We start from the raw sequence: 25,876 nt of genomic DNA, 5'->3' as shown, positions 1-25,876 counted from the left end.
GACACACCATTTGGAGTACGTCACGGGTTGACTCCCAGACCCCCTGGCTGACTCTGTACCCCGATCTGTGTAAATTGGCCATAGGGGCCCCAGCCAATTGGGACCTGGAGGGCTACTCTTACCAGGCTGACGCCCCCCAGGCGCCCTCTCCTCCGAGAAGGCTAGGCTTGGATCCCTGGGGGGGCTGCGGTCACATGTCCTGGCTAAGTATGCTTCGCACCCTCACCTTCTATGTGTGCCCCGGAGACCATAGACCAAGTTCCTGGCAGACTACTTGCGGGGGCATCGGGGACTACTATTGCCGGTCTTGGGGGTATGTGAGACGACCGGAACCGGGTACTGGATCACGGACTCAGATTGGGATTTCATCACTGTCACCACCAACTATACACGCCATGAGCCCGGGTCTGAGCAGTGGACCAACAAACCAGAATGCAACAGCTGATGTCATCCCTTAAAGATCCAGTTCACGGACAGGGAGGGGCAAGCAACACCTGAATTGGGATCGGGGTCTAACCTGGGGTTTAAGGCTCTACAAGGAAAGATACGATGACGGTCTAATATTTACCATAAAGCTCACTCAAACCATCCCCATACCCCCCCAACCAGTGGCCATTGGGCCTAATGCTAACATCTATAATACCAGACCCTTGGACCAACCTACTCCCAGCACCCCTGTCTCCCTCGACACCGTCCCTTATAGACCCACCCTCCCTGCTAGCGATCCCTCTACTGCCCATATCATACTCATTAATGCCTCTGTGCAAGCTTTGACCCAGATACAGAATTCTTCATTGGAAGAATGCTGGATCTGCTATTCCTCTTCCTCGCCCTTCTATGAAGGTATTGCTCAATTCGGGAACATCACACACTCCAACAGAACAGATGATCTCAGATGGGGCACTGGGGAATCCCAAGGCCTCACTCTTGCAAAAATCTCCGGTCAGGGAAATTGTCTCCTTGGCCCGCAAATGCTCCCCCCTCTTCAGCTAGACACAGTATGTAACCAAAGTACCCTTATTAATACTTCCTATAGATATGCTGTAGCCCCTCCTAATACCTATCTTGCCTGCTCGTCAGGACTAACCACCTTTGCGGACACCAAACAATTCCTTGAGAAAAAGGACTATTGTGTCCTTTTCTCCCTTTTTTCCTCACCTAACTGTCCACTACCCGGAGGAATTCCTCCAATTTTGGGAACATGGAAGGGGTACCCTTATCAGAGACAAAAGAGAACCCCTGACAGCAGTTACACTCGTGGTCCTGATTGGACTTGGGTTTGTTGGCTCTGGTACAGGTATTGCCTCCTTAGTCTCCTCCAATGCACAGTACACCCAGCTTAGCTCCACTATTGATAAGGATCTCTCAGAACTTCAAGCAGGGTTAGAACACCTAAAAGATTCTGTTGCCTCTCTAGCTGAAGTAGCATTACAAAATAGACGTGGTCTTGATTTGTTATTTTTACAACAGGGGGGACTCTGCGCGGCACTAAAGGAAGAATGCTGTTTTTTTAAGGATAAACTTGGCCTGGTAGAAGACAGTCTGCAAAGGGTTAAGGATAGCCTGGAAAAAAGAAAAAGGGAGAGAGAGAAAGGTGAGGCATGGTATAAAAATTGGTTTTCCACATCCCCCTGGCTCTCTACTCTGCTCCCAAGCCTTCTAGGCCCATTAATTGGCTTCCTAATTCTAATTTCTTTTGGACCATGGGCCTTCAGGAGACTGACCAACTTTATCAAATCCCAAATTGACTCAGCCCTTGGAAAACCAGTTTCAGTCTTATACCACCAATTGAAAAGCCAAGGATCCTGTGAGGACCTCCAAATGGAACCCTTGAGGTTCGCTGCTCTTACACCTCGCCCACCTTGGTATGCGCGCATCTGCTCAAGGAAAGGCACCCCCTAAGGGCTGCAGTGATACCCAATGACGGGATTTAGTGCGACTCCATGACTTGGGAACATCAGATCCTACAGAGATAACAAGGACCTCGCTAAGGTCCCCTCCTGGTCATGGATACCAAGCATGAAAAACAAGTTGCACAGACTAAGACAGGGATCCTGCCCATAAATTTAAAACAAAAAAGGGGGACATGCCAGGGGCCAAGAAGCCCCATAAGAAAAGAGCAAACAAAATTCCAGACATACCAGGAGCCAAGAAGCCCCATGGCAGATAAGATAAAACAAGCAAACAAAATTCCAGGCATACCAAGGGCCAAGATAAAGGAAAGAGGCCTCACCCTCCATTATCAAGAACAAACTGACCACAGACTATCCCTTCTCTCAGGCCAAGGTATACCAACTCCACCCCTAAGCTAATCCCCTTGTTCCTTCTCTACAATATATAAGCATGTACTTTTTTCAAATAAACTCAGACCTTATCCACCATCCTTGGGTCTCACTCTCCTTACTCTCACCCATTCCTTTTCAGGCTGGGTCCTCCTCGACACCCCACTTTGCTGTCCCGCGGGTCGGGGCAAAAAGTTACTTCCATATTTTTCCACAGTTGCTATTGCTGATTGCAACTCCCTCCTTTTGTATTTCTCCACTACTATGTACTATATTTTCTCTCTCCTTTCACTCTGACTCTGCTGTAGGGTAGCTGAGTGGTGCAGCAGACAGATCCCTGGTCCTGGGGCCAAGAGGCCCTGAGCCCCCATACCACCCCTCAGGCCCAGCATCCACCTGGCCCTATGGTCCTGGACAGGCCTTCCAATCCCAGCCCCTTGCAAAAAGTAAAAAAGAAAATGTGTTATATCTAATTACTCTCCCCCCATAGTACACCCTCTCCTCCATCACTCACATCCACCCCTTCCCCCTGTCCCCCTCCTTCTTACTCCAGATGCCTATACCCCATTGAGTATATATGCTGTTTCCTCTCCTAGCCACCTCTGATGAGAGCGAAGATTCCCTCATTCCCCCTCACCTTCCCCCCTTCCATATTGCAATAGCTCATTGTAATAAAGAAAAATCTTATTATATGAAATATCGGGGCGGCTAGGTGGCACAGTGGATAGAGCACTGGCCTTGGAGTCAGGAATACTTGAGTTCAAATCTGGCCTCAGACACTTAATAATTACCTAGCCATGTGGCCTTGGGCAAGCCACTTAACCCCGTTGCCTTGCAAAACAACAACAACAACAACAAAAACGGAAATATCTTGGTCTATTCCCCCTCTCCTTTTTCTTTCTCCCATTACATTTCCCTTTTTTTCTATTGACTCCATTTTTACACCATATTTTATCTTCAAATTTAGCTCTCTCCTGTGCTTCAACCATAAAAGCTCCTTCTACCTGCTCTATTAACTGAAAAGGTTCATGAGTATTATCAGTGTCATTTTTCTATGCAGGAATACATGCAGTTCATCATCATTAAGTCCCTCATATTTTCCCCTTCTCCTCCACTCTCTATGCTTCACCTGAGTCCTGTACCTGAAGATCAAACCTTCTGTTCAGCTCTGGCCATTCCAACAGGAACACTGGAAATTCCCCTGGTTCATTGAAAGTCCATCTTTTTTCCCTGGAAGAGTATTCTGTTTTGCTGGGTAGTTGATTCTTGGTTGCATTCTAAGCTCTTTTGCCTTCCGGTATATTGTATTCCAAGCCCTACGAGCTTCCAATGTAGTTGCTGCTAAGTCCTATGTGATCCTGACTGCAGCTCCACGATATTTGAATTGTGTCCTTCTGGCTGCTTGTAATATTTTCTCTTTGACTTGGGAGTTCTGGAACTTGGCTATAATATTCCTAGGGGGTTAGTTTTTTGGGATCTTTTTCTTGGGGGGATTGTTGGATTCTCTCCATTTCTATTTTGCCTTCTGCTTTTAAGATAGGGCAATTTTCCTGTAGCAAATCTTTGAAAATGATGTCAAGGCTCTTTTCCTGATCATGACTTTCAGGTATTCCAATAATTTTTAAATTATCTTTCTTGAATCTGTTTTCCATATCAGTTGTTTTTTCAGTGAGATGTTTCACATTTTCTTGTGACTTTTCATTCTTTTGGTTTTGAAGTATCGAGTCCTGATTTCTCGTAAACTCATCAATCTCCCTGACTTCTATTCTTTGTTTGAAGGATGTGTTCTCCTCAGAGTTTTCTTATCTCTTTTTCCATCTGGCTAATTTTGCTTTTTAAGGCATTCTTCTCCTCAATAACTTTTTGAACTGTTTTATCCATTTGACCTAAGCTGGTTTTTAGCATGCTATTTTCTTCAGCATTTTTTTGGATTTCCTTGACTAGGCTGCTGACTTCATTTTCATGTTTTTCCTGCATCTCTCTCATTTCTTTTCCCAGTTTTTCTTCTAACTCCCTGATTTGATTGTCAAAGTCTTTTTTGAGCTCTGTCATAGCCTGATCCCAGTTTCTGTTTTTCTTGGAGTCTTTAGATGCAGGAGCTTGTGCTTCTTCATCTTAAGACTGAGTGTTTTGATCCTTCTTGGGATCATAGATAATGTGTTTCTCAATGGTGTTCCTCTTTTTTTCTCTGCTTGCTCATTTCCCAGCCTAAGCCTGTTTTGGGGGTGCTTCCTGAGCTTTTGGGACACTCCCACAAGGATCTCAGTGTGTGAGGCTCTGTCCTCCCTCCTGGTCTGTGAATGAGCATATGTGCCCCCATCTGCTACGGGGCTGAGGTGTGGGGAGCCCTGCTGTTCTATGGGGGGCCTAGACTGTGATCAGGATCTGAATATGTTCAGAGCTTCAGAGTCCTGTTCCAGGGGCAGAGCTCTGCAGTCTCTCTCTTCACTCCCCTCCCTAGGTTCAATGGGCTCATGCCCTGGGACTTCCTGCTTACTGGCTCCACCTGCTTCTGTTTCCTGGATCTGGACTGCTTTGGCTAAGCTGTTTGCTGTGTGCCCTAAGGGCTGGGTTTCATGTGCTTGCTCTGGCAGAGGTCCCCCTGCTGTTCCCCAAATTTGTTCCTGGTGCTCCCTGGGGCATAGGTAAGGAAACTCCCCCACTGCTGTGAGCCATGGCTCCCAGTGCCCTGGGGCTGCCTCCAGGAGGCTGAAGTTCTTTCGCCCTGGCGGGCCACCCCTCTGACAAGCCGCCCCTCCAACCCCAGGGAGCAGAGACTTTCTGCTCTTTTCCAGGTTACCTTGAGTAGGAGTACTGCCTCACTGGGTCCCTCTGTGGGTGCTGTCTCTCAAAAATTTAGTTGGAGTCCTTCATTTTGAAGATTTATGAGAGAGTGCCTAAGACAGGATCCGTTCTTGTAGCCAAGTGTAAAGTTTAAAGAATGCTCACCCTCCTCCCTTCTTTCCCTCTACTGTAATAGAGTAATTGCACCTCTTCATATGTTATAATTTGACCTATTCTGACTCTGCTTTTCCTCTTTTCTCACACAATCCTTTTTTATGCCTTAATTTTTTCATATCATCACATCAAAATCAACTTATGCCCATAAATTCTAGGTATACTCCTTCTAATAGAGATACAGTTTGTAAGAATTACAAGTATCATCTTCCTAAGTAGGGAAGCTCTTGAGTCTTACATTTGAAGATCAAATTTTCTATTTAGCTCTGATCTTTTCATCAGGAAAGTTTGAAAGTTACCTATTTCATGGAATATTCATTTTTTCATCAATAGAATATGCTCAGTTTTTTGAGTGGTTGATTCTGGTTATAATCCAAGCTCCTTTACCCTCTCCAATATCATATTTCAGGCCTGCTGATTCTTTAATGTTGAACCTTTTAAGTCCTATGCAATTCTGACTGTGGCTCCTTGATATTTTAATTCTTTCTGTTTCTGCCTGAATTATTTTCTCCTTGATCTAATAATTCTGGAATTTCGTTACAATATTCCTTGGAGTTTTCATTTTCACCACCTTTCAGGAGATGATCCGAGGTTTCTTTCAATGACTATTTTATCCTCTGGCTCTATGATATCTGGGCAGTTCTACTTGATAAATTTGTGAAAGATGCTGCCTAAGCTTTTTTTTTTAAGGTTTTTAAGTAGTCCAATAATTCTTAAATCATCTCTCCTGGATCTATTTTTCTAGGTTGTTTTTCCATGAGTTATTTTACATTTTCTTCTATTTTTTCATTTTGTTTGATTTTATTTGACTGATTCTTGAAGTCTCATAGAATCATTTGCTTCCACTTCCTCAATTCTAATTTTTAAGGAATTATTTCCTTAAGTTTTTGTATCTCCTTTTCCATTTGGCTAGTTCTATTTTTCCTCTATTTTGGTCCACTGTATTTTTTTTTAAAAGAAGTTGTTTTCTTTTTTCACTCACTCAATTATATTTTAAAGGAATTGTTTTCTTTGCACATTTTTTTGTGCTTCTTTTTCCAAGCTGTTGGCACTCTTTGAATACATTTGCATTTCTTTTCTCAATTTTTCTTGTACAGAGGTACATACTTGATTTTTAAAAATACCTTAGGAGCTCTTCCAAGAGGACTTTATTTTTAGGTTTTTGCAAGGTAATGGGGTTAAGTGGCTTGCCCAAGGCCACACAGCTAGGTAATTATTAAGTGTCTGTATTTGAACTCAGGTACTCCTGACTCCAGGGCTGGTGCTCTATCCATTGTGCCACCTAGCTGCCTCCAAGAGGACTTTCCGGGCTTGAGATCAATTTATATTCCCTTCTGGGGTTTCATATATAGGCCTTTTCCCACTGTTCTCTTTTGAGTTAGTGTTTTGATCTTCCTTGTTACCACAGTAGCTTTCTATGTTTAGAAGTTTTTTAGTTTATTTCTTACTTATTTTTTAGTCTAGTTCATGGTTTTTAAAGTTAATCTCTGCTCCCTTGGGAAAGGTTCCACTTTCCCAAGCTCCTTGTGCTGGGGTTCTGGGGCCTTGCACACTGACTTTACATGCTGGGGCCTCAGACACTTGCTCAATGCACTGGGGTGGTGTAAGTCAGTTGCACCAGCTGCATAGGGGTTCTAGGGTTCACAATTTGCTTTCTGTGCTGGAACAGCAACCCTCACAGTTGGTCTGCTATGCCACTGTCCTGATAAGCCTGGATTGCAGGGCTGAGTTGCTGATCTTTGCTGTGGTTAAAATCTCCCACTAATTTTCCCACATCCTGTCTGGGCTGGGCTGTGTTCCCCCCCTCTGCCCAAGTGAGGCAAACCCTTGCTGAAGTTTTTATAACATGTTTTAGGTTGGAAAATTGCTCCACTCCGTCTTTTTGTGGATTTTGTGGCTCCTGAGTCTGTTTCCAGTCTTGATTTAATTGCTTCTGAGGGAAGCTGGTAAGAGCTCAGGGAAGTTCCTGGCTTCTCTCCATTATCTTGGCTCCACCCCCAAGAGCCCATTTATTCTGGGACCACACTGTCAGTATGTATAGTTTATACCATTTCCTGCTTAACCAATGAGAAGCCCATTTATCCTGAGGCCACCTAGAGAAGATATTCCCTGTGTTCTACGCTGTTTCCTATGTCAACCAATGGAATTATTTTCTATTTGAGATAGTCTTTTTTTGTATATTACGATATCAGAATGGGGAACAGGAGAAGGCATCTCAGACTGTGCGGAAGGCCCAAGATCCACTTCCTTAGGGGGACCATGGACGCTTGAATAAAGTGCCATTGGCTCAGAGCGCTGCCTCAGCCTCTTTTATTCAAGATGAGGCAACTTTAATCCCCGGACGGGACTGATCTTGTCAAAATATTCAGGAGACACTTTTCCGGAGCTAAGGAGCTCCAAGAGGGCTGCGCCCTGAGCTTGGCAGCGCCTGCTCCTTTGCACGGTCTCACCCCCTGGCAGAGCGCAGCCTGGCCCGACTCCGGCTACTCACCAGGGGGCTTATCGGCCTGCGCCTGGGCCGGGGCCAGCACCATGCTGCACGTGTTCCGTCGGTGCCCGGGGCCCGGCCTCGAGGCCTGGGCATGCCTGTCGGGCATCGGCGCCCCCCGGGCCCCCGAGGCCGGCTCCGGCAGCTCGGGCCAGGGGGTCCGGCGCGGCAAAGCGCCCGCTGTGGGCCTGGTCTCCGAGCCCGGCCCAGCGCTCACCACCGTCCGGAAAGGGAACCGGCTCGGGCAGGGCGGCGACCCGAGGGTCAGGAGGAGGAAGATCCGGGGCCAGAGGTGACTCCCGGAGGCCGGATCTCCCCCCGCCCCCAATGCCCCGGGGTCACGGGCCTGGCCCCGCCCCGGCCCCGTCCTCTCCGACTCCTCCTCTTCCCTAATAAAGTTGCTCGAGTTTTGAAGACGTTCCGCCAACCGGATTCGTTTCGTCCCTCCTCGCTTCCGGCCCGCCGGCCAATCGGATTCTCGGCACTCCGTCCCTGCTCCAATAGGCTCTCGCGAGGCGGTGTCTCCTCTCCCTAGCGAAGGCGGGGAAAATGGCGGCGTGGGCGGCGGGGCCCTGGGCGCGCGCTCTGAGCTTCCTGGCTCTGCGGACGGCGACCTCCGGGCGGCGGGGCAGGTACCGGGCCGGGAGGAGGAGGACGGGGCGGCTGCGCAGGGAGGGACGCGGGAGGCCCCGCACGTCCCCGTTCTCCGCACTGAGCGCCTCCTCTGCCCCCACCCCGCAGGCTCCTCCAGGCCTCCCGGCGCCCACCCCTGAGCCCGCCCGGGGCGCCCCCGCGAGTGCGCCTCCCCTGGGGCTGCGAGCCGCCGGCTGCCGCCTCCTCCTCCTCCTCCTCCCGCCCCCAGGGCCCGCGCCCCGAGTCGGATGAAGGTCAGCTCCGCCTCACGGACAGCTGCGTTAAGGTAGGGCCGGGCGTCCGGGCTCCCCGCGCCCCGTCCGAGCCGCCCTCCCACGGTCACGTCCACTGCCCGGGCTCCCCGAGGACTTCTCCCCAAAGCGGCGCGCTGCTTGCCCCGGCTGGCACAAAGTATTAGGCGCCCAATAAATGCCCATCCACCAAAGCCTTCAAGCCTAGGAGCATTTATTAAGCGCCTGCTATACGTCAGCCACCGCATCAGGTGACGAGAATACAAAGAAAGAGGAGAAAAAACCCAATCTTTCTCCTCTAGGAGCTTAGACTGAACGGTCACAGATTCCTATTTTTTTGTCTTTTTCCCCACCAGCGACTTCTGGAGATCACAGAAGGTGCAGAGTTCCTCAGGCTGCAGGTGGAGGGAGGTGGATGCTCCGGATTCCAATACAAATTCTCTCTGGACACAGTTATCAATCCTGATGACAGGCAAGTCAAAAAGGCAGCTTGGTGGCATAGTGAAGAGGGCCATGGACTTGGAGTCAGGAAGGACCCAAGTTAGAAATCTTTCTCAGACATTTACTAACTGAAGCAGAAAACTGATGTAAAAATGAGGTTGGACACCTTTAAGGTCTCATTCAGCTCTAAAAATAGGATTCCAAGATACACCTGCAAAAACAATATCTTTTTAGGGTTGGGTATATGGAATGATGATATTTTTAGACTGAATAAGGTCTTTATTCAGTAGAGTACTCAATAATTATTCAGATTTCTGCAATGTGTAAAGATTTACAAAGTACATTATGTAATTTCATTCAACTGGAATGGTAGAGTAGGGAATATTAGAGATTATAATATTCAGAATAACTGTTATATGTATGTATGTTTATACACAGGATAAGCAGGTAGGTAGGGGGTAGGAAGGGCTGGCTGTATTTCAAGGAACTTGGAATGAATATATATCTGGCTATGAGTGAACTCTGAGATGTTTTTGGTGACTACTGTTAATTGCTCTTTCTTCTTTCCTCAGGGTGTTTGAACAGGGTGGGGCCCGAGTGGTAGTTGACCCTGATAGCTTGACCTTTGTGAAAGGTGCCATGGTGGACTTCAGCCAAGAATTAATCCGAAGTTCATTCCAGGTGTTGAATAATCCTCAAGCAGAGCAGGGATGTTCTTGTGGGACTTCATTCTCTGTCAAATTATAATGTGTGAGATGATGAATGACTCAGAGACTGCATTCTTCCCCCAACTTCCAGTTCTTGATTCCATGAGAACCATAGAATTCCACAGTTTTCTCCCTTACTTGTTCAATTTCTTATTCATCAGCCCTGGAGTTCTAAATCCTGTCACTCCAAATCGAAACATCTAGTTTTCTTTGTCAACACCAACATGTTTCCAAGAACATCCCACATAAATACTCAGTCTCATAGTTAAGTTCAAGCTCAACCAAACTGTTGTCTCAGAATCAGTTGTCTGGCTGGAAGCTAAGATACTGACTTTAGCCACAACAGCCCTGGCCTTCAGAGCTACTTGTACATGTGTGTGTATTATTAGTATATATATATATAGTATATAAAGTATTTATTTTTAAAGAAATTCTGTTACTCATCATTTAGTTTTTTGAGTCAAAGGTCAGAGTTTCCTGTATAATGATTATGGTTAGGGTGGGGTAGACTGGAAAGTGGTCTGTGACTTTCCCCTTATTCCTGGTAGTTGATTTTTTTTTCTTTATCAAGAAAAACTTAAGAGCAGTGCTGTATGACTCTGCTTCTGAACATAATCTTGTTTTCTCTGGAGTTCAGTCCCTTTCTTCCCACTTAGTAACATAAAAGTTAGAAAGCACAAAATGTATTAGTTTCTAACTAAATTCATGATAATTTTGAGGATTCTATAGAACAGTAAAATAGAATCAGCTAATAGAAGATGGAGAGGAAGAAAAAAAACTTGATTTCAAAAGTGGGAAAAGAATAAAATCCTTAAACTATAGAGAGTGATATTTAATCCTTGAGAATATCCTAGATCAGTAGTCAAATTAGTTGGAGTATGAATGTAAAGCAATCACTCTGTGATTGCTCATGTGAACATCAGATTCCCAATATATGTCAGACATCTCACTGATCAAATCCAAAATATTGCTCTTATTTTCAAGAAATGTCACATTAATTTGAGATTTTGTCTTTATTTCTACATCCTTTGCCCCTTTAGGAGAGATTTATGAATGTGAAGCAACTGATGGCCCAGTCTCAGACACACCTCTGCTGTGTTCCCTTGGCCAAGTTATTTAACCTCTGTTACTGTTTATACAATTGTAGATGGGGAAAATAATAGGACCTACCTCTCAGAGTTGTAGTAATCTAATTAGATCAAATGAAATAATATTTTTTAAAAGTGCATTTGGTTGTTGTCCTTTATTCTTGAAATCACTGTTAGAGTCAAGTTACAGTGTGACTGACTGGTTGATCATATCAATACTGTAGTGTCACTATGTTTCAAGTTTATTTCCCAGTAATTTTGTTTTACTAAGCCCATTTGTCAGCCTGATGTTGGGAAATTAATCAGAACACTCAACCCTATGGGGCTCCTTTGTTGTCTTTCAAGTTGAGCATTCAAATCACTACATGTTGTAATTACTAATAATCTTGTCAGATTTCCCTATGTGGTGGATCTGCTGGTAGATTTCCTGACTTAGAGAAAGATGATCAGGACAATTTGTCCCATAATTTGGATTGTATTTGTCATTAACAGTGACCCAGGGTGTCATTTCACAAGCCAGGTAACAAAGGGAATCTAAAGCTTTCCAAAACCAATAATCCCCTCACAGCTCTTGCTACCCTTATTCAGGAAGAGCAACAGCAAGTTTTATTGGTATTCTGAAAAATTACCTGACCAGACTAGATACCAAAAGCAGTCTGAAATGGATGGTGCTTTTAACTCCTTTTTGGGGCCTAAACAGAAAAACTGACCTTAATCTACGTGAACATGAAGTAGTCATGGAAAGACCCTTAAGAAGTCCAGCGTCCCTAGTGTTCATTTGACTGATGACAATCTGAATTATTGCTGGACTTAGATGAGGTGTTTTAAGGTTTTGCTTTCATAGATTCTGGAGGCACTGCCCAGAGCTCACTGGACATAAATACAACCTGAAAATAGGGTCTACCTTAAAATCCATCAAAGAAAGTCAACTTTAGAACTTTGCTAGAAAGGAATGTGTCAGGTGTTACTAACCACACCACAGTTAACTGTATTTGCTATGCCCTAAGGTCATAACCTCAGTGCTAATAATCAATTAAGCTCTTTAGGCTAGTCCTAGCTACTTCATGTCTGGTTTTTATTGGACCACCATTTTCACTGGATCAGCTGGGAGTACCAGTTTTTGTAGAAAGCAATTTAACATCAAAGACCCCATCCATTGATCTTGTACTCCATATTTATAATATATCAACTAAAATAATGTATCTTCTTGCTAGTTATATGCAACCCAAGGGACAGAAGGATATGCAAAAGTAAGATTCTAGGATTAAAAAAATATATGTTATATTTCTAAGCACAAATTGAGGGAGAGATGTGGAAGCCATAGAATCATAGGTCTAGAGCTTAAAGGTACCTGAGACCCTAAAAGATAACTCTCAAAGTTTTCAGATGAGGAAATTTGGGCCCAGGGAGGTTATTGACTCTTCTAACATATAGGTAGTAGATTCTGAAATTAGGTCAGTTAAATCTAGTTATTTACATGCTGTCTCCCCTCTAAGAATTATTGCCAATTGAACTAATTTTTATATAAACATAAATATCTAATTTTAAAATATATTATGTATAGTTTAATACAGTATATCATAAATGAGAAGCGATCTCAGAAGACACAAGCAGTATTGGTAGAGGATCAAGAAGGCTTCTTGCAGAAGGTAAGATTTGAACTGAGCCTTCAGGAAAGCTGGAAATAGAGGTGAGAATGCTCATTCTACAAATGGGGGATAGCTATTGAAAAGGCACTCAGGAGTTGAGCCTTATATGTAAAGAGCAGCAAGCAGGTCAGTATTGCTAGGTTATAGAGTACATAAAAAAGAACTAGAGTTGCAAAAGGATTTGAACCTGGAGATAATATGGAGCAACTGGAATTTATTGAGTAGAGAATGATATGGTTAGACCTAAACTTTAGGAAGATCAATTTGGCAGCAGAGTGAAGGATGAACTAGAGTGGGAACAGACAAATCAGGGAAATGGATCAGAAGGCTACTGCACCGGTCCACATGTGAGCTGATTACAGTCTGCCCTGGAAGAATGGCTGTTTGAATGCAGAGAAAGAGATATTGTGAAGATCACTATGATTAGACTTCAATTGGCCAAGTGGGGTGAATTTGAATAGGAATCAAGGATGATCTTAATATGGTGAATGGTGTTTAAGAGGATAATATTGCCTTTTATTGCCTCCTTTAGTGCTTACCACACAGCTTCCACCATGTTTTAAAAATTAAGAATTATTGGTGTGACAGCATCCTTGGTTTAAAGTCTTTAGTCTTACTGAATTGGAAGATCTAAGCAGTCTTCCTTGAGAACACGACTTTTTCAATTTTGGGAGTATTTTTAATTCTAGGAGAAGTCAGAACTTGGAACCCTGTGACTAGAGCAACAGAGGGAATTTATTGATGACTAATAAAATGGGAAAAGGGCTTTATTTTTTTACCAAACTGTGAATGGGAGAATGCTATTATTATGGTTGAGAGTGTTCTCTTTTTGGTCAAACTAAGGATGAATTGCTTTGTTTTCTAGGCTGATTTCTAGGCTGATGTTCACCTGAAGGTAGTCACACATTACTATTGTTCCCCTTGTGGAAATAATGCAGATTCTATTATGAAAAGTGTTATCTAACTGCATCATTTTCACCGTGTTTACTACAAAATATGATTTGGAAATTTCTTAGACAGGATTTTCTGATTAGCAAGTGTAATTCTTGTTCTCTCTTCAAGCAGAATACTTGTATATTAATAAAAATGTATATAACAGATTTGACTAAAATGCAACTGCTTTTGTTCAGTTGTGTCCAACTCTTCATGTCCCTATTTGAGTTTTTTTAACAAAGATCCTAGCATGATTTGATGTTTCTTTCTCCAACTTATTTTATAGATGAGGGAAACTAAGGCAAACAAAGTTCAGTGACTTGTCCAGGGACATCTAGCTAGTATGTGTTTAAGGCCAATTTTGAATTCAGGTCCTGACTCCAGGTTGCCCCACATCAGTTTATTCTATATCAAGTACAGTTTCAGTATATGGAGATCCTTGGATTTAAAATAAGCAATGAAAGTAACTACTACAATACAATTCGTTTGTAAATTATTTTACTTGATTTAGAAAAACCTTTATTTTTATTTATAACTTATTTAAATCACATTCATTTCCAAATATACTGTACTTAGTTTATGTTTTTATTTTTATTTCTGATTTAACCCCAAATAAAATGAGAATTGTATGGGAAACTGCAACTCTATATAGTATATAGGTTACTTTTCTTATAACATAGATGTTATAGTTAGCATGCCCTTTTCAAAGCAGTCCCACTTGTCTGTTTCCTGCTGACTTTCTTCCTATTCTGAGTATTTAAAAAAGTTTTAATGACCCTCTTTTTAAGTGGCAAAAAACAGTTTAGAGGAAGTTGTCATACAAATCTTGGAAAGTTTAACATGTGTGGTGGAAACTTTAGAGGAAGTGCAGTGCTCCTGGAAATCATGAATGGTTGTAATAGGAGGGAAAATATGCCACAGTGTGGTGAAGGAGGAAATGAAAGAATTGATCCCTTTGGTCTTGTCAGCGGATGTGGGTTATTCAGAGGCAACTGCAACAGACGTGGAATGCCCAGCAGGGGGAACTAGAACCAGAACTATAGAGACCAAGGAAATAAGCATGGCTACAAAAATCAATCTCGGGACTCTGATCCGTGACAGCAGAGTTAACTAGTATCAGAAGCCCTGAAGTCAGCATTATCACCAAGGATGTTTTTGAAACCCAAATAAAAATGAAATGATTAAACATTTCTCCAGTGATCTCTGAATTTCTTCACAATAAGTCAACTTGCAGCAGGCTAACTTTTAGAGCTTTCTACCAAGAAAAAATACGTTTTTTAGAAGTTTTGTGGGTTGATTTTTTCTTTCCTTTTTTTACATTTTTTTAAATTACATTTTTAAAGTGAATCAAAAGAGAACCTCAGCATTTCAGGGTTACACATTTTAATTTCTAAAAAAGTGACTTTTTAAATTTGTCACAATAAAAATAAAACATTTTGTTAAGCAACCAATAATTATGATCCTCTTTTTAAACTTTCCTTTTTAGTTTGGTAATTCTATGGTTTGTATCCTTTTCCACCACAATTAATTTTTTTTTTAGGTTTTTGCAAGGCAAACAGGGGAGTTAAGTGGCTTGCCCAAGGCCACACAGCTAGGTCATTATTAAGTGTCTGAGACTGGATTTGAACCCAGGTACTCCTGACTCCAAGGCCAGTGCTTTATCCACTACGCCACCTAGCCACCCCTCTGCCACAATTAAAAGGAAAACTAAATTCTATAATCAAAAATGCATTGTCTGGGGCGGCTAGGTGGTGAAGTGGATAAAGCACTGGCCTTGGAGTCAGGAGTACCTGGGTTCAAATCCAGTCTCAGACACTTAATAATGACCTAGCTGTGTGGCCTTGGGCAAGCCACTTAACTCCCCTGTTTGCCTTGCAAAAACCTAAAAAAAAAAATGCATTGTCATGTCAAAATTCCACATTGGCCATGTCATAAAATATTTATCTTGCTCTGTTCTTTGAGTCTTATGAGGTGGGTAGCAATGTCTCATAATTAATCTTCTGGAATGCATTGACCATAAAATATATACCATTTTTGGTTGTATATATTGTAATATTGCTACTGTATAAATTATTTTCGAGATGCCCACATCCCATGCATCACACAGCAGAGAAAGAAACCATTTTATTTCATCTAACCAAGTGGAGGGAAGACCACCACCATGCCTCAGTTATACCCAGCCCAGATGGCTGAGCAAAAGAAGGAACTGTTGGACATTGCTCTTCATATTATGACTCGGGGCAAGGGCATCTTGGCAGCTGATGAGTCCATAGGTAGCATGGCCAGGCGGCTGAGCCGGATTGGGGTGGAGAATACAGAGGAGAACCACAGGCAGTATCATCAGGTCCTGTTCAGCACTGATGGACGGATCAAGAAATGCATTGGGGGTGTCATTTTTTTTATTTTTATTAAAGATTATTTGGGTTTTACAATTTTTCCCCCAATCTTGCTTCCCTCCCCCCACCCCACCCCACAGATAGCACTCTGTCAGTCTTTACTTTGTTTCCATATTTGTACCTTGATCCAAATTGGGTGTGATGAGAGAGAAATCATATCCTTAAAGAGAACAGAATTCTCAGAGGTAACAAGATCAGACAATAAGATACCTGTTTTTTTTCTAAATTAAAGGGAATAGTCCTTGAACTTTGTTCAAACTCCACAGCTCCTTATCTGGATACAGATGGTACTCTCCTTTGCAGACAGCCTAAAATTGTTCCACATTGTTGCACTAATGGAATGAGCAAGCCTTCAAGGTTGATCATCACCCCCATGTTGCTGTTAGGGTATACAGTGTTTCTCTGGTTCTGCTCATCTCACTCAGCCTCAGTTCATGCAAATCCCTCCACGCTTCCCTGAAATCCTGTCCCTCCTGATTTCTAATAGAACAATGGTGTTCCATGACATACATATACCACAGTTTGCTAAGGCATTCCCCAAGTGAAGGGCATTTACTTGATTTCCAATTCTTTGCCACCAGAAACAGGGCTGTTATAAATATTTTTGTACAAGTAATGTTTTTACCCTTTTTTATCATCTCTTCAGGATATAGACCCAGTACTGGTATTTCTGCTTCAAAGGGTATGCACATTTTTGTTGCCCTTTGGGCATAGTTCCAAATAGCTCTCCAGAAGGGTTGGATGAGTTCACAGCTCCACCAACAGTGTAATAGTGTCCCAGATTTCCCACATCCCTTCCAACAATGATCATTATCCTTCCTGGTCATACTGGCCAATCTGAGAGGTGTGAGGTGGTACCTCAGAGAAGCTTTAATTTGCATTTCTCTAATAATGATTTAGATCATTTTTTCATATGGCTATGGATTGCTTTGATCTCATCTGTAAATTGCCTTTGCATATTCTTTGACCATTTGTCAATTGGGGAATGGCTTTTTGTTTTAAAAATATGACTCAGTTCTCTGTATAGTTTAGAAATGAGTCCTTTGTCAGAATCATTAGTTGTAAAGATTGTTTCCCAATTTCCTACATTTCTTTTGATCTTAATTACATTGGTTTTATCTGTGCAAAAGCTTTTTAATTTAATGTAATTGAAATCATCTAATTGGTTTTTGGTGATGTTCTCTAACTCTTCCTTAGTCATAAACTGTTCCCCTTTCCATAGATCTGACAGGTAGACTAGTCCTTGATCTTCTAATTTGCTTATAGTATTGTTTTTTGTGTCTATGTCCTGTAACCATTTGGATCTTATTTTGGTAAAGGGTGTGAGGTGTTGGTCTAATCTAAGTTTCTTCCATACTAACTTCTAATTATCCCAGCAGTTTTTATCAAAGAGGGAGTTTTTATCCCAGTGGCCGGACTCTTTGGGTTTATGAAACAGCAGATTACTATAATGCTCTCCTGCTTTTACACCTAGTCTATTCCACTGGTCCACCACTCTTTCTTAGCCAATACCAAACAGTTTTGATGACTGATGCTTTATAATGTAATTTTAGATCGAGTAGTGCTAAACCACCTTCGTTTGCACTTTTTTTCATTAAGCTCCTGGCAATTCTTGACTTTTTATTTCTCCATATGGATTTACTTACATTTTTTTCTAACTCATTAAAGTAATTTTTTGGAATTTTGATTGGTAGGGCACTAAACAGATAGTTTAGTTTTGGTAGAATTGTCATTTTTATTATATTAGCTCTACCTATCCATGAGCAGTTGATATTTTCCCAGTTATTTAAATCTGATTTAATTTGTGTGAGAAGTGTTTTATAATTGTTTTCAAAAACATTCTGAGTCTGTCTTGGCAAATAGACTCCCAAATATTTTACACTGTCTGAGGTTACTTTGAATGGGATTTCTCTTTCTAGCTCTTCCTGCTGTTTCTTGCTAGATATATATAGAAAAGTTGAGGATTTATGAGGGTTTATTTTATAACCTGCAACTTTGCTAAAATTGCTAATTGTTTCCAGTAGTTTTTTAGATGATTTCTTGGGATTCTCTAGGTAGACCATCATGTCATCTGCAAAGAATGAGAGTTTTGTCTCTTCCTTCCCAATTCTAATTCCTTCAATTTCTTTTTCTTCTCTAATTGCTGATGCTAACATTTCTAATAAAATATTGAATAGTAGTGGTGATAATGGGCACCCTTGTTTCACCCCTGATCTTATTGGGAATGCCTCTAGCCTCTCCCCATTGAGTATAATGCTAGTTGATGGTTTCAGATAGATACTGCTAATTATTTTAAGGAACAGTCCATTAATTCCTACACTCTAGTGTTTTTAATAGGAATGGATGCTGTATTTTGTTTCTTTCTGGCTGCTTGCAGGATTTTCTCTTTTATCTGATAGTTCTGGAGTTTGGCCACAACATTCCTTGGTGTTTTCATTTTAGGATCTTTTTCTGGTGGGGATCGATGTACTCTTTCAATAACTACTTTGCCCTCCGATTCCATGATATCAGGGCAGTTTTCCATCACTAGATCCTGTAATATTAAGTCCAGGCTTTTTTTCTCTTCAATGTTCTTTTGCTCACACACCTGGGCCTGAGGCAGAAGTAGTTTGCAATTTTTTGTTTTGGATTCAGTGCAATGGAGGCGTGGACTCAGAGTTTCTCAGACCTGAGGAGCCCAGGGATGGTGTCTGCAGCTCTCCTGCACCAGACCTCTCCCCGCAGCCCCTTACCCAAGCTCCAGGGGGACAGCACCAACACCAGCATCTCTGCTTCCCTGCAGACCCAAGCCCCTTTCGTCCAGCCCCACTGCTGATCCAGCAGGTCTGGCTTTCGGGCCCTCAGACTCCCGGTTCCAGTTCAGCTGTTAATCTGGTTGATCCGGAGACCAGACTCACCCGACGGTACTCAGCCAAGGCTGCTGCGGGAGACAAATCCTGAGGTAAATGTTCCTCTCCTGGCTTTTCTTTCTGGGTTTCCTGGTTGGGATTTCTTTTAAGATGTAACCAAGATCAAAAGAAATGTAGTAAATTGGAAAACAATCTTTACAACTAATGATTCTGACAAAGGACTCATTTCTAAACTATACAGAGAACTGAGTCATATTTTTAAAACAAAAAGCCATTCCCCAATTGACAAATGGCCAAAGGATATGAAAAGGCAATTTACAGATGAGGAGATCAAAGTAATCCATAGCCATATGAAAAAATGCTCTAAATCATTAATTATTAGAGAAATGCAAATTAAAGCTTCTCTGAGGTACCACCTCACACCTCCTCAGATTGGCCAGTATGACCAGGAAGGATAATGATCATTGTTGGAAGGGATGTGGGAAATCTGGGACACTATTACACTGTTGGTGGAGCTGTGAACTCATCCAACCCTTCTGGAGAGCTATTTGGAACTATGCCCAAAGGGCAACAAAAATGTGCATACCCTTTGACCCAGCAATACCACTACTAAAGGGATATTTTAAACAAATTAATGAGTTTTGTAACATCCAGATATGATTTTTTGTTATAACAGCCTCAGTTTATAAGAAAAGGATGATCTGTGGTCTATTTTAAAAATATTTTAAAGAGAAAATACATTTTCAGTTGATGATTTTTTTAAACTCATTTTGAAATATTATGAAAAGATTAAAATTTCTGCATTTGTCAGTCACTGGATACACTCTGTGCTAAACTGATTATCAAATGTGTATATTACAAGTTCAATTTAATTCACCAATTTTTTTTTTTGCATGGCAGTGAGGTTAAGTGACTTGCCAAGGTCACACAACTAAGTATGAAGTGTCTGAGGCTGGATTTGAACTTAGGTCCTCTTGACCCCAGAGCTGGTGCTTATTGACTGTGCCACCTAGCTTCCCCTTAATTTGTCAATCTTTAAAGAATTTTCTTTTGTAGTAGAATTCTGTTTTTTATGAAAGTTTATTTTGTTAAGTGGAATAGCATTCTACACATGGGGGAATAAATAAATAAATGAATAATATTATGTAAAAATGAAATTAGATTAATTTCTATTTGTAACTGAATTTTCTGTGAATATCAGCATGATAATGGGCATATCAAATTGTAAATTGTTGTGATCTAAGAAGTTTTTGAGTTTTTTCTAGTGATGAAAATATGAATTTTGATCTGTTTAAAATTTGAAGTAAGAAATTCTTTTATTAGAAAGGAAGATATCTACAGGTAACCTGAACTGAACAGAACCTCTGGAACAATATCTAAAGACACAGAACTGCATCAAAGGACTCCAGAAGACATGGATCTGAATATTCCTTTTATTTTAGAACCTTATATTGCCCACCCATATTTCTTGACAACTCTAGGTCCAAAGATCTGTTATTCTCTCTCCAATATGCCTATCATCTGCCTTAATATTTCATTGATCTCCAGTTAACACTACAAGTATCACCTTTGATCAAAATAGGGGAATGTCAAAGTTTCATATTTCTTTAATCATATATTTCTGATCAAAATTGCTTTCTCAGGAGTCCTCCTCAGCACGGCTGCAGCCCTCAGCGCAGCCCAGGTCCCAGGGAATGGAAGCAGGCATGTGGAGCTGCCCAGTGGGAGCCACCTGCAAGCTGCTCCCTGATTGCTCAGCCCATGGAAGGTAAAGGAGTGGAGGGAGACTGCCGAGGTCTGTCCTCTGTCCCTGGGACAGGACTCTGGGGCTCTGACCACTTTCAGACCCTGGTTGCAGTCTGGGGCCCCAGAGGGTTGAGCTTGTGGCCATTCAACAGACCAGGAGAACAGTCAGAGCCTCCCATACTGAAGTCCTTGCAGGGATTTCAAAAGCTCAGGAAGCACCCCCAAACCAGGCACAAGCTGGGGAAATGAATTAAACAGAAAAAAAAAAAAAAAAAAGAACCTGACCATAGACAATTACTTTGGTCCCATGGAGGACCAAAATATACAATTTGAAGATGAGAAAGTCCAAGGTTCTGTATTTAAAGACTTCAAGAAATATAAAAGTTGGGCTCAGGCTATGATAGAGCTCAAAAAAGATTTTGAAAAGTAAGGGAGGTAGAAGAAAAATTGGGAAAAGAAATGAGATAGATGCAGGAAAAACATGAAAATAAAGTCAACAGTTTAGTCAAAGAGATCCAAAAAAGTGGTAAAGAAAATAACATATTAAAAGCCAATTTAGGTCAAATGGATAAAACAGCTCAAAAAAGTTACTGAGGAAAAGAATGCTTTAAAAAGCAGAATTGGGGGGCGGAGCCATGGTGGTGGGGAAGGCACCATTCCCCAAAACTCTGCCTCTAAACCCCCCAAAAACAAACAAATGAGGGCTGTAGCCAAAATTTAGAGGGGCAGAACCCACAGAAAGACTAAGTGATACATTTTCCCAGTCCAAGATAACTTAGAACCTCCACAGGAAGGGTGTACTTCACCAGGACCTGGGGTGGGGAAAAAAAGCCACTGCTCAGCCCAGCCCAGCTCAGCAAAGCCCAGTCCAGCCCAATGATCACCAGCAACAGCTTGAAGGGGAGAGGAGAGAACTCTGCTGCACCTGGGTGAGTGTGGCATGAGAAGCACCACCACAGAACCTGCAGTGAGAATCAGGAGAAAGCATCCTGCACCCCAAGAGAAGGGAAGGGAAGTCTGCAGAGGTCTCTCTGCTCTTCCTGGGGCAGGAATCTGCTGTTTGCCTACACTCAGACTCAGGGTGCAGTTTAGGTTTCCTTACTAAGATAGCTGGATCCTGCCTTATAGCCTCAGGGCAGAGGGCTGTGATGTGGTCATCTACATATCAAAGCACAGGCTAGAGAGCTTAAGACCTTGAAAGAATAAAGGTCCCAGTGGGGTGTCCCCCCAAAACAACCCCAAAGTCTTGGAAGTGCTGTAAATTTTGCTTGGGCTGAGGAAATGAGTAAACAACAGAAAAAGAAGGACCTGACCATAGAGAATTACTTCAGTCATATGGAAGATCAAAACACATACAATGATGATGACAAAATCGAAGCTTCTGTATCCAAAACCTCCAAGAGAAATAGAAAATGGGCTCAGACTGTGGATGAGCTCAAAAAAGACTTTGAAAAGCAATTCAGGGAGGTGGAGGAAAAATTGGGAGGAGAAATGAGAGCAATGCAGAAAAATCATGAAAACCAAATCAAAAGCTTGGTGAAAGAAATACAAAAAAATACTGAAGAAAATAATATGTTAAAAACCAGTTTAGGCCTAATGGAAAAAAATAAAACAAAAGGCAAATGAGGAGAAGAATGCCTTAAAAAGCAGAATTGGCTAGCTGGAAAAAGAGATAAAAAAGCTCTCTGAAGAAAGTAACTCCTTCAAATGCAAAATGAAACTAAAGGAAGCTGATGACTTTGCAAGAAATCAGGAAGAAATAAGACTCTTCCCCCAAAAAACAAACATTGGAAGAAAATGTGAAATATCTCATTGGAAAAACAACTGACCTTGAAAACAGACCCAGAAGAAATAATTTCAAAATTATTGGACTATCTGAAAGCCAAGACCAGGAAAAGAGCCTAAACTTCATTTTTCAAGAAATAATACAGCAAAATTGCCCAGAGATCCTAGAAGCTGAGGGTAAAATAGAAATTAAGAGAATTCACCCATCACCACCTGAAAGGGATCCCAAAAGAAAAACTTCCAGGAATATTATAGCCAAATTCCAAATCTCCCAAATCAAAGAGAAAATTCTAAAAGCTGCCAGAAATAGACAATTCAACTATCAAGGCTCCATAGTCAGGATTACACAGGATCTGGCAGCATCTACATTAAGGGCTTGTAGGGATTGGAATATGATATTGCAGAAGGCAGAAGATCTTTGTTTACAACCGGGAATCAATTACCCAGCAAAACTGAACATCCTCTTTCAGGGGAAAAGATTGATTTTCAATGAAATGGGAATTTCAAACTTTCCTAACGAGATGACCAGAGCTGAACAGAAAGTTTGATCTCCAAGTACAGGACTCTGGTGAACAATAAAGGGAGTGGAAGAGAGGGACTGACTATGAGGACCTTGATGATGTTGAACTGTTTGTATTCCTGCACAGAAAGAAGTTATTGATAACTCATATGAACTTTCTCATTTATAAGAACAGTTAGAAGGAGCATATATAGACAGGACAAAGGAAGGAGTGGAATATAATGGCATAATGTGGTAAAGTCAGTGGGCAATGGGGGAAAGTACTGGAAGGAAGGAAAAGCAGATGAAGAAGAAGCTGAGAGATTTCACATGAGCATAAAAAATGACTAATATTAGAGGGAATGTTGGAAATGTGGAATACTAATGCATTGTTGAGGTAGTTGTGAACTGATCCAACCATTCTGGAGAGCAATTTGGATCTATACCCAAAGAACAATCAATCTTTGTATATTCATTGATCATGTTATTCTGTGAATATTATCCTGAAAGATCACCCAGGAAAATTATTCTCATGGCATTGTAGCTTTACTGCATTTCTTACCCAAATTGCTATCCTCTAGATTTACTTAACAGTGTTAGCTTTGTAAGACTTTTAACTGTTTCCAAGTCTTAACTCCATCTGCAGAGGAGTCACTTCATAATTCACAGCATCAATGTTTTAAATTTGGAATAGGACACAAAAATCAGTACATGCTCCTAGTTTTATCAAGAAGGAATATGAGGATGTGATATCAAGTAACTTGACCAAGTCATACAGCTAATAATAACAAAATCAAGGTCTCCAGTACAGAATATTATAAATTTTACTCTCCATCATAAGGGTCAGAATGTATGCTTTTTCTAACTCCCCAGTAGCCTGGATGTCCTCAAGGTCACCTCTTGTTTTCTGTAGTTTCAGGAACAAGAGCCAGGCCTGGTATATCATCCATCCTCCTGCATGTACAGAGGACAGCACTTAATCCAGGTGAGACACATAGGGATATCATCTCTTCCTAAAATGGTCAAATATCCAGATGCTGTCTCTACTCTTCACATTCCTAAACAGATATTTCATTTGGGAAAAGTTGAATGCAAACTTCAATGAATGAGTTAGTAAATCCTGTAGAACCAGTATTGGCTCTTCTTAGTAAGGCCAATATCATTTCTGCATAGGAAATTAAGTTTTAATATGAAAAGGATTCTCCATCCAGAGAAAGAAAAACAAAACAAATAAAATATTTATATAAAAAAATCCTTCAGAATCTAATGAACACTACATTCAATTAAAAAAAATATCTCATGTATTTCATTCCCTTAATCCTAATTCTGCATACCAAAAATAACTAATCTGTAAATATCCTTAACACAAATGTGCATGTACAATATTAACCTGACTGTTCAATGCTGAGGGGAAGGGGGTGGGAAGAGGAGGTAGAAGGAAATTTTGTAACTTAAAAATATTCATAGGCATATGGATGAATGTTGAAAAACTTTCATAAAACATATTTGGAAAAAAAGAAACTATCAATAGAAAAAAAAGAAAAGAATTGCTAAGAATTCACAGTACATGAAAAAAACGTTCCAAATCTGTAATAAGGCAAATGAAAATCATATAATCCCTTAATTTTCACCTCATACCATGAAAACAAGCAAAGATGGTGAAAATGGCAATATTTAATGATGAAGTGAATGTGGACTAATTCGTACACTCATAGATTTTCAGTGATACTGTGAAATCATATAACCATTTTGATAAGCAATTTGGCATTATCCAAATAAAGTGATTGAATTGTCTATATCCTTTCAGCTAAACACTCTATTCCTAAGTAGGCTATTGATAAAAAAGCAAAAAAATGCACACACAACATACACCAAAAGATTTATAGGGGCATTTTTGTGATAGTAAAGAATTGGAATCAAAATAGAGACAAATTGATTGATTAAACTAATTGTGCTACATGAATACAATAGACTATTACAGTACTGTAAGAAATGACATGTGAAACTTAAGGCCAAGATGGCAGAGACACCAGTCACTCTTGAGCTCTCCTGACTTGCCATTAGAACAAATATAATTCAACAGATTTTGGAACCACAGAACTCAGACAAGAACTGGAGAGAACATCTACCAATAAGGTCTCTCATAGGGTGTGCAGGGCCAGAGAGCAAAGACCTAATGCAGGGGTGTGTGTTGGGGTAGGGGAGGAAGAAGAGACCAGGGAACTAATCTGAGAACAACTTGGAAGCATTTGCTATGTGCATGACAGGTGGGGAAAGTTATAGCAAGAGAACTAGACATCTATCTGGTCAGATTGTCTGGTCTGGAAGACCTGAGCATGAGCCCTGTGTTTTCAGCAGAGTCACCTTCCCCCACTTCCATTCCTGTGGGTGAGCACACCCACCCTGGTGTTTGTCCTTTGCCCCAAACTTCAGCTCTGGGCAACAGATCTCCCTCAACTGATTGAGGATTAAGTAGATTAACTATCTAATTAGAGGGCTCAGCGCACATTGTTTGAGTATAACCCAGATCCTGGTTCTCCCTGCCTCCATGGGCCCCCCAGGCCTAGGGAGTGGACCACTCATCAACAGCACAGTCAATCCAGAGAAAGCTTTGGGCATCCCCTACAGATCAACCCACTGAGCATCCCCCTGAAATGGGCAAGACCTCTAAGGATTTCAACACTGAAGGTTTGTAAGGTAGCACTCCCCCAACAAAGGCCATAGGAAAAGGGCCCAAAATGAAGAAAGGGCAGGGCAAAGGGGAAACCATTGAATCTTAACTTGAAGACAATGATCCTGACTCAGAAAGGACTCGATTGTCAGAGGAGAATATGAATAGGTCTCCAGTCCAGAAAGATTTATTTTTTGTTCTGTTTTTGTTTTGCTTAGTTTGGTTTGGTTAGGAAATAGGGTTAAGTGACTTAGCCAAGGTCACACAGCATATTATTAAGTGTCTGATGCTGGATTTGAATTTAGGTCCTCCTGGCTCCAGGGTCAGTGCTCTCTCCCCTGTGCCACTTAGCTTCCCCCCACCCCCCTGAAAAATATTTTAGAAGAGATCAAAAAGGAGTTTAAAAATTAAACGAAAAAATTGGGAAAAGAACACAAGAATACAAATCCTTTCAAAATACAATCGGACGAGTGCAAGAACAAAATAATTCTCTCAAAAAC

General features: G+C 41.5%; 1 protein-coding gene across 2 annotated transcripts; it reads left to right on the top strand.

Moving 5' to 3' along the window:
• Positions 1-8,232: 8,232 nt before the first annotated feature.
• On the top strand, positions 8,233-25,240 carry ISCA2 (iron-sulfur cluster assembly 2). Of its 2 annotated transcripts, XR_012478200.1 has the most exons (5): positions 8,233-8,360; positions 8,470-8,647; positions 8,969-9,084; positions 18,609-20,443; positions 23,619-25,240. XR_012478200.1 is itself a non-coding variant. In XM_074235727.1 (4 exons), the coding sequence occupies exons 1-4, from the start codon at positions 8,278-8,280 to the stop codon at positions 9,798-9,800; spliced, it is 552 nt and encodes a 183-aa protein (XP_074091828.1). In that variant the 5' UTR covers positions 8,247-8,277; the 3' UTR covers positions 9,801-10,988. The 2 variants fall into 2 exon arrangements, 1 of the variants encoding a protein (XP_074091828.1); XM_074235727.1 differs by lacking the exons at positions 18,609-20,443; positions 23,619-25,240 and adding an exon at positions 9,626-10,988 and having other exon boundaries at positions 8,247-8,360.
• The last annotated feature ends 636 nt before the right edge of the window (positions 25,241-25,876 follow it).

The sequence above is a fragment of the Macrotis lagotis genome, chromosome 4, assembly GCF_037893015.1.
Source record: "Macrotis lagotis isolate mMagLag1 chromosome 4, bilby.v1.9.chrom.fasta, whole genome shotgun sequence".
NCBI lineage: Eukaryota > Metazoa > Chordata > Mammalia > Peramelemorphia > Peramelidae > Macrotis > Macrotis lagotis.
Note: the sequence above shows the minus strand (reverse complement) of the source record. Positions and strands in the feature narration are given on the sequence as shown.

Bases quoted from the DNA above. Each gene is read 5' to 3' on its own strand.
- ISCA2 (XM_074235727.1), top strand. From the start codon at position 8,278: ATGGCGGCGTGGGCGGCGGGGCCCTGGGCGCGCGCTCTGAGCTTCCTG. The intron at 8,648-8,968 runs GTAGGGCCGGGC...TTTCCCCACCAG, and splicing joins TCACGGACAGCTGCGTTAAG to CGACTTCTGGAGATCACAGA. The intron at 9,085-9,625 runs GCAAGTCAAAAA...TTCTTTCCTCAG, and splicing joins GTTATCAATCCTGATGACAG to GGTGTTTGAACAGGGTGGGG.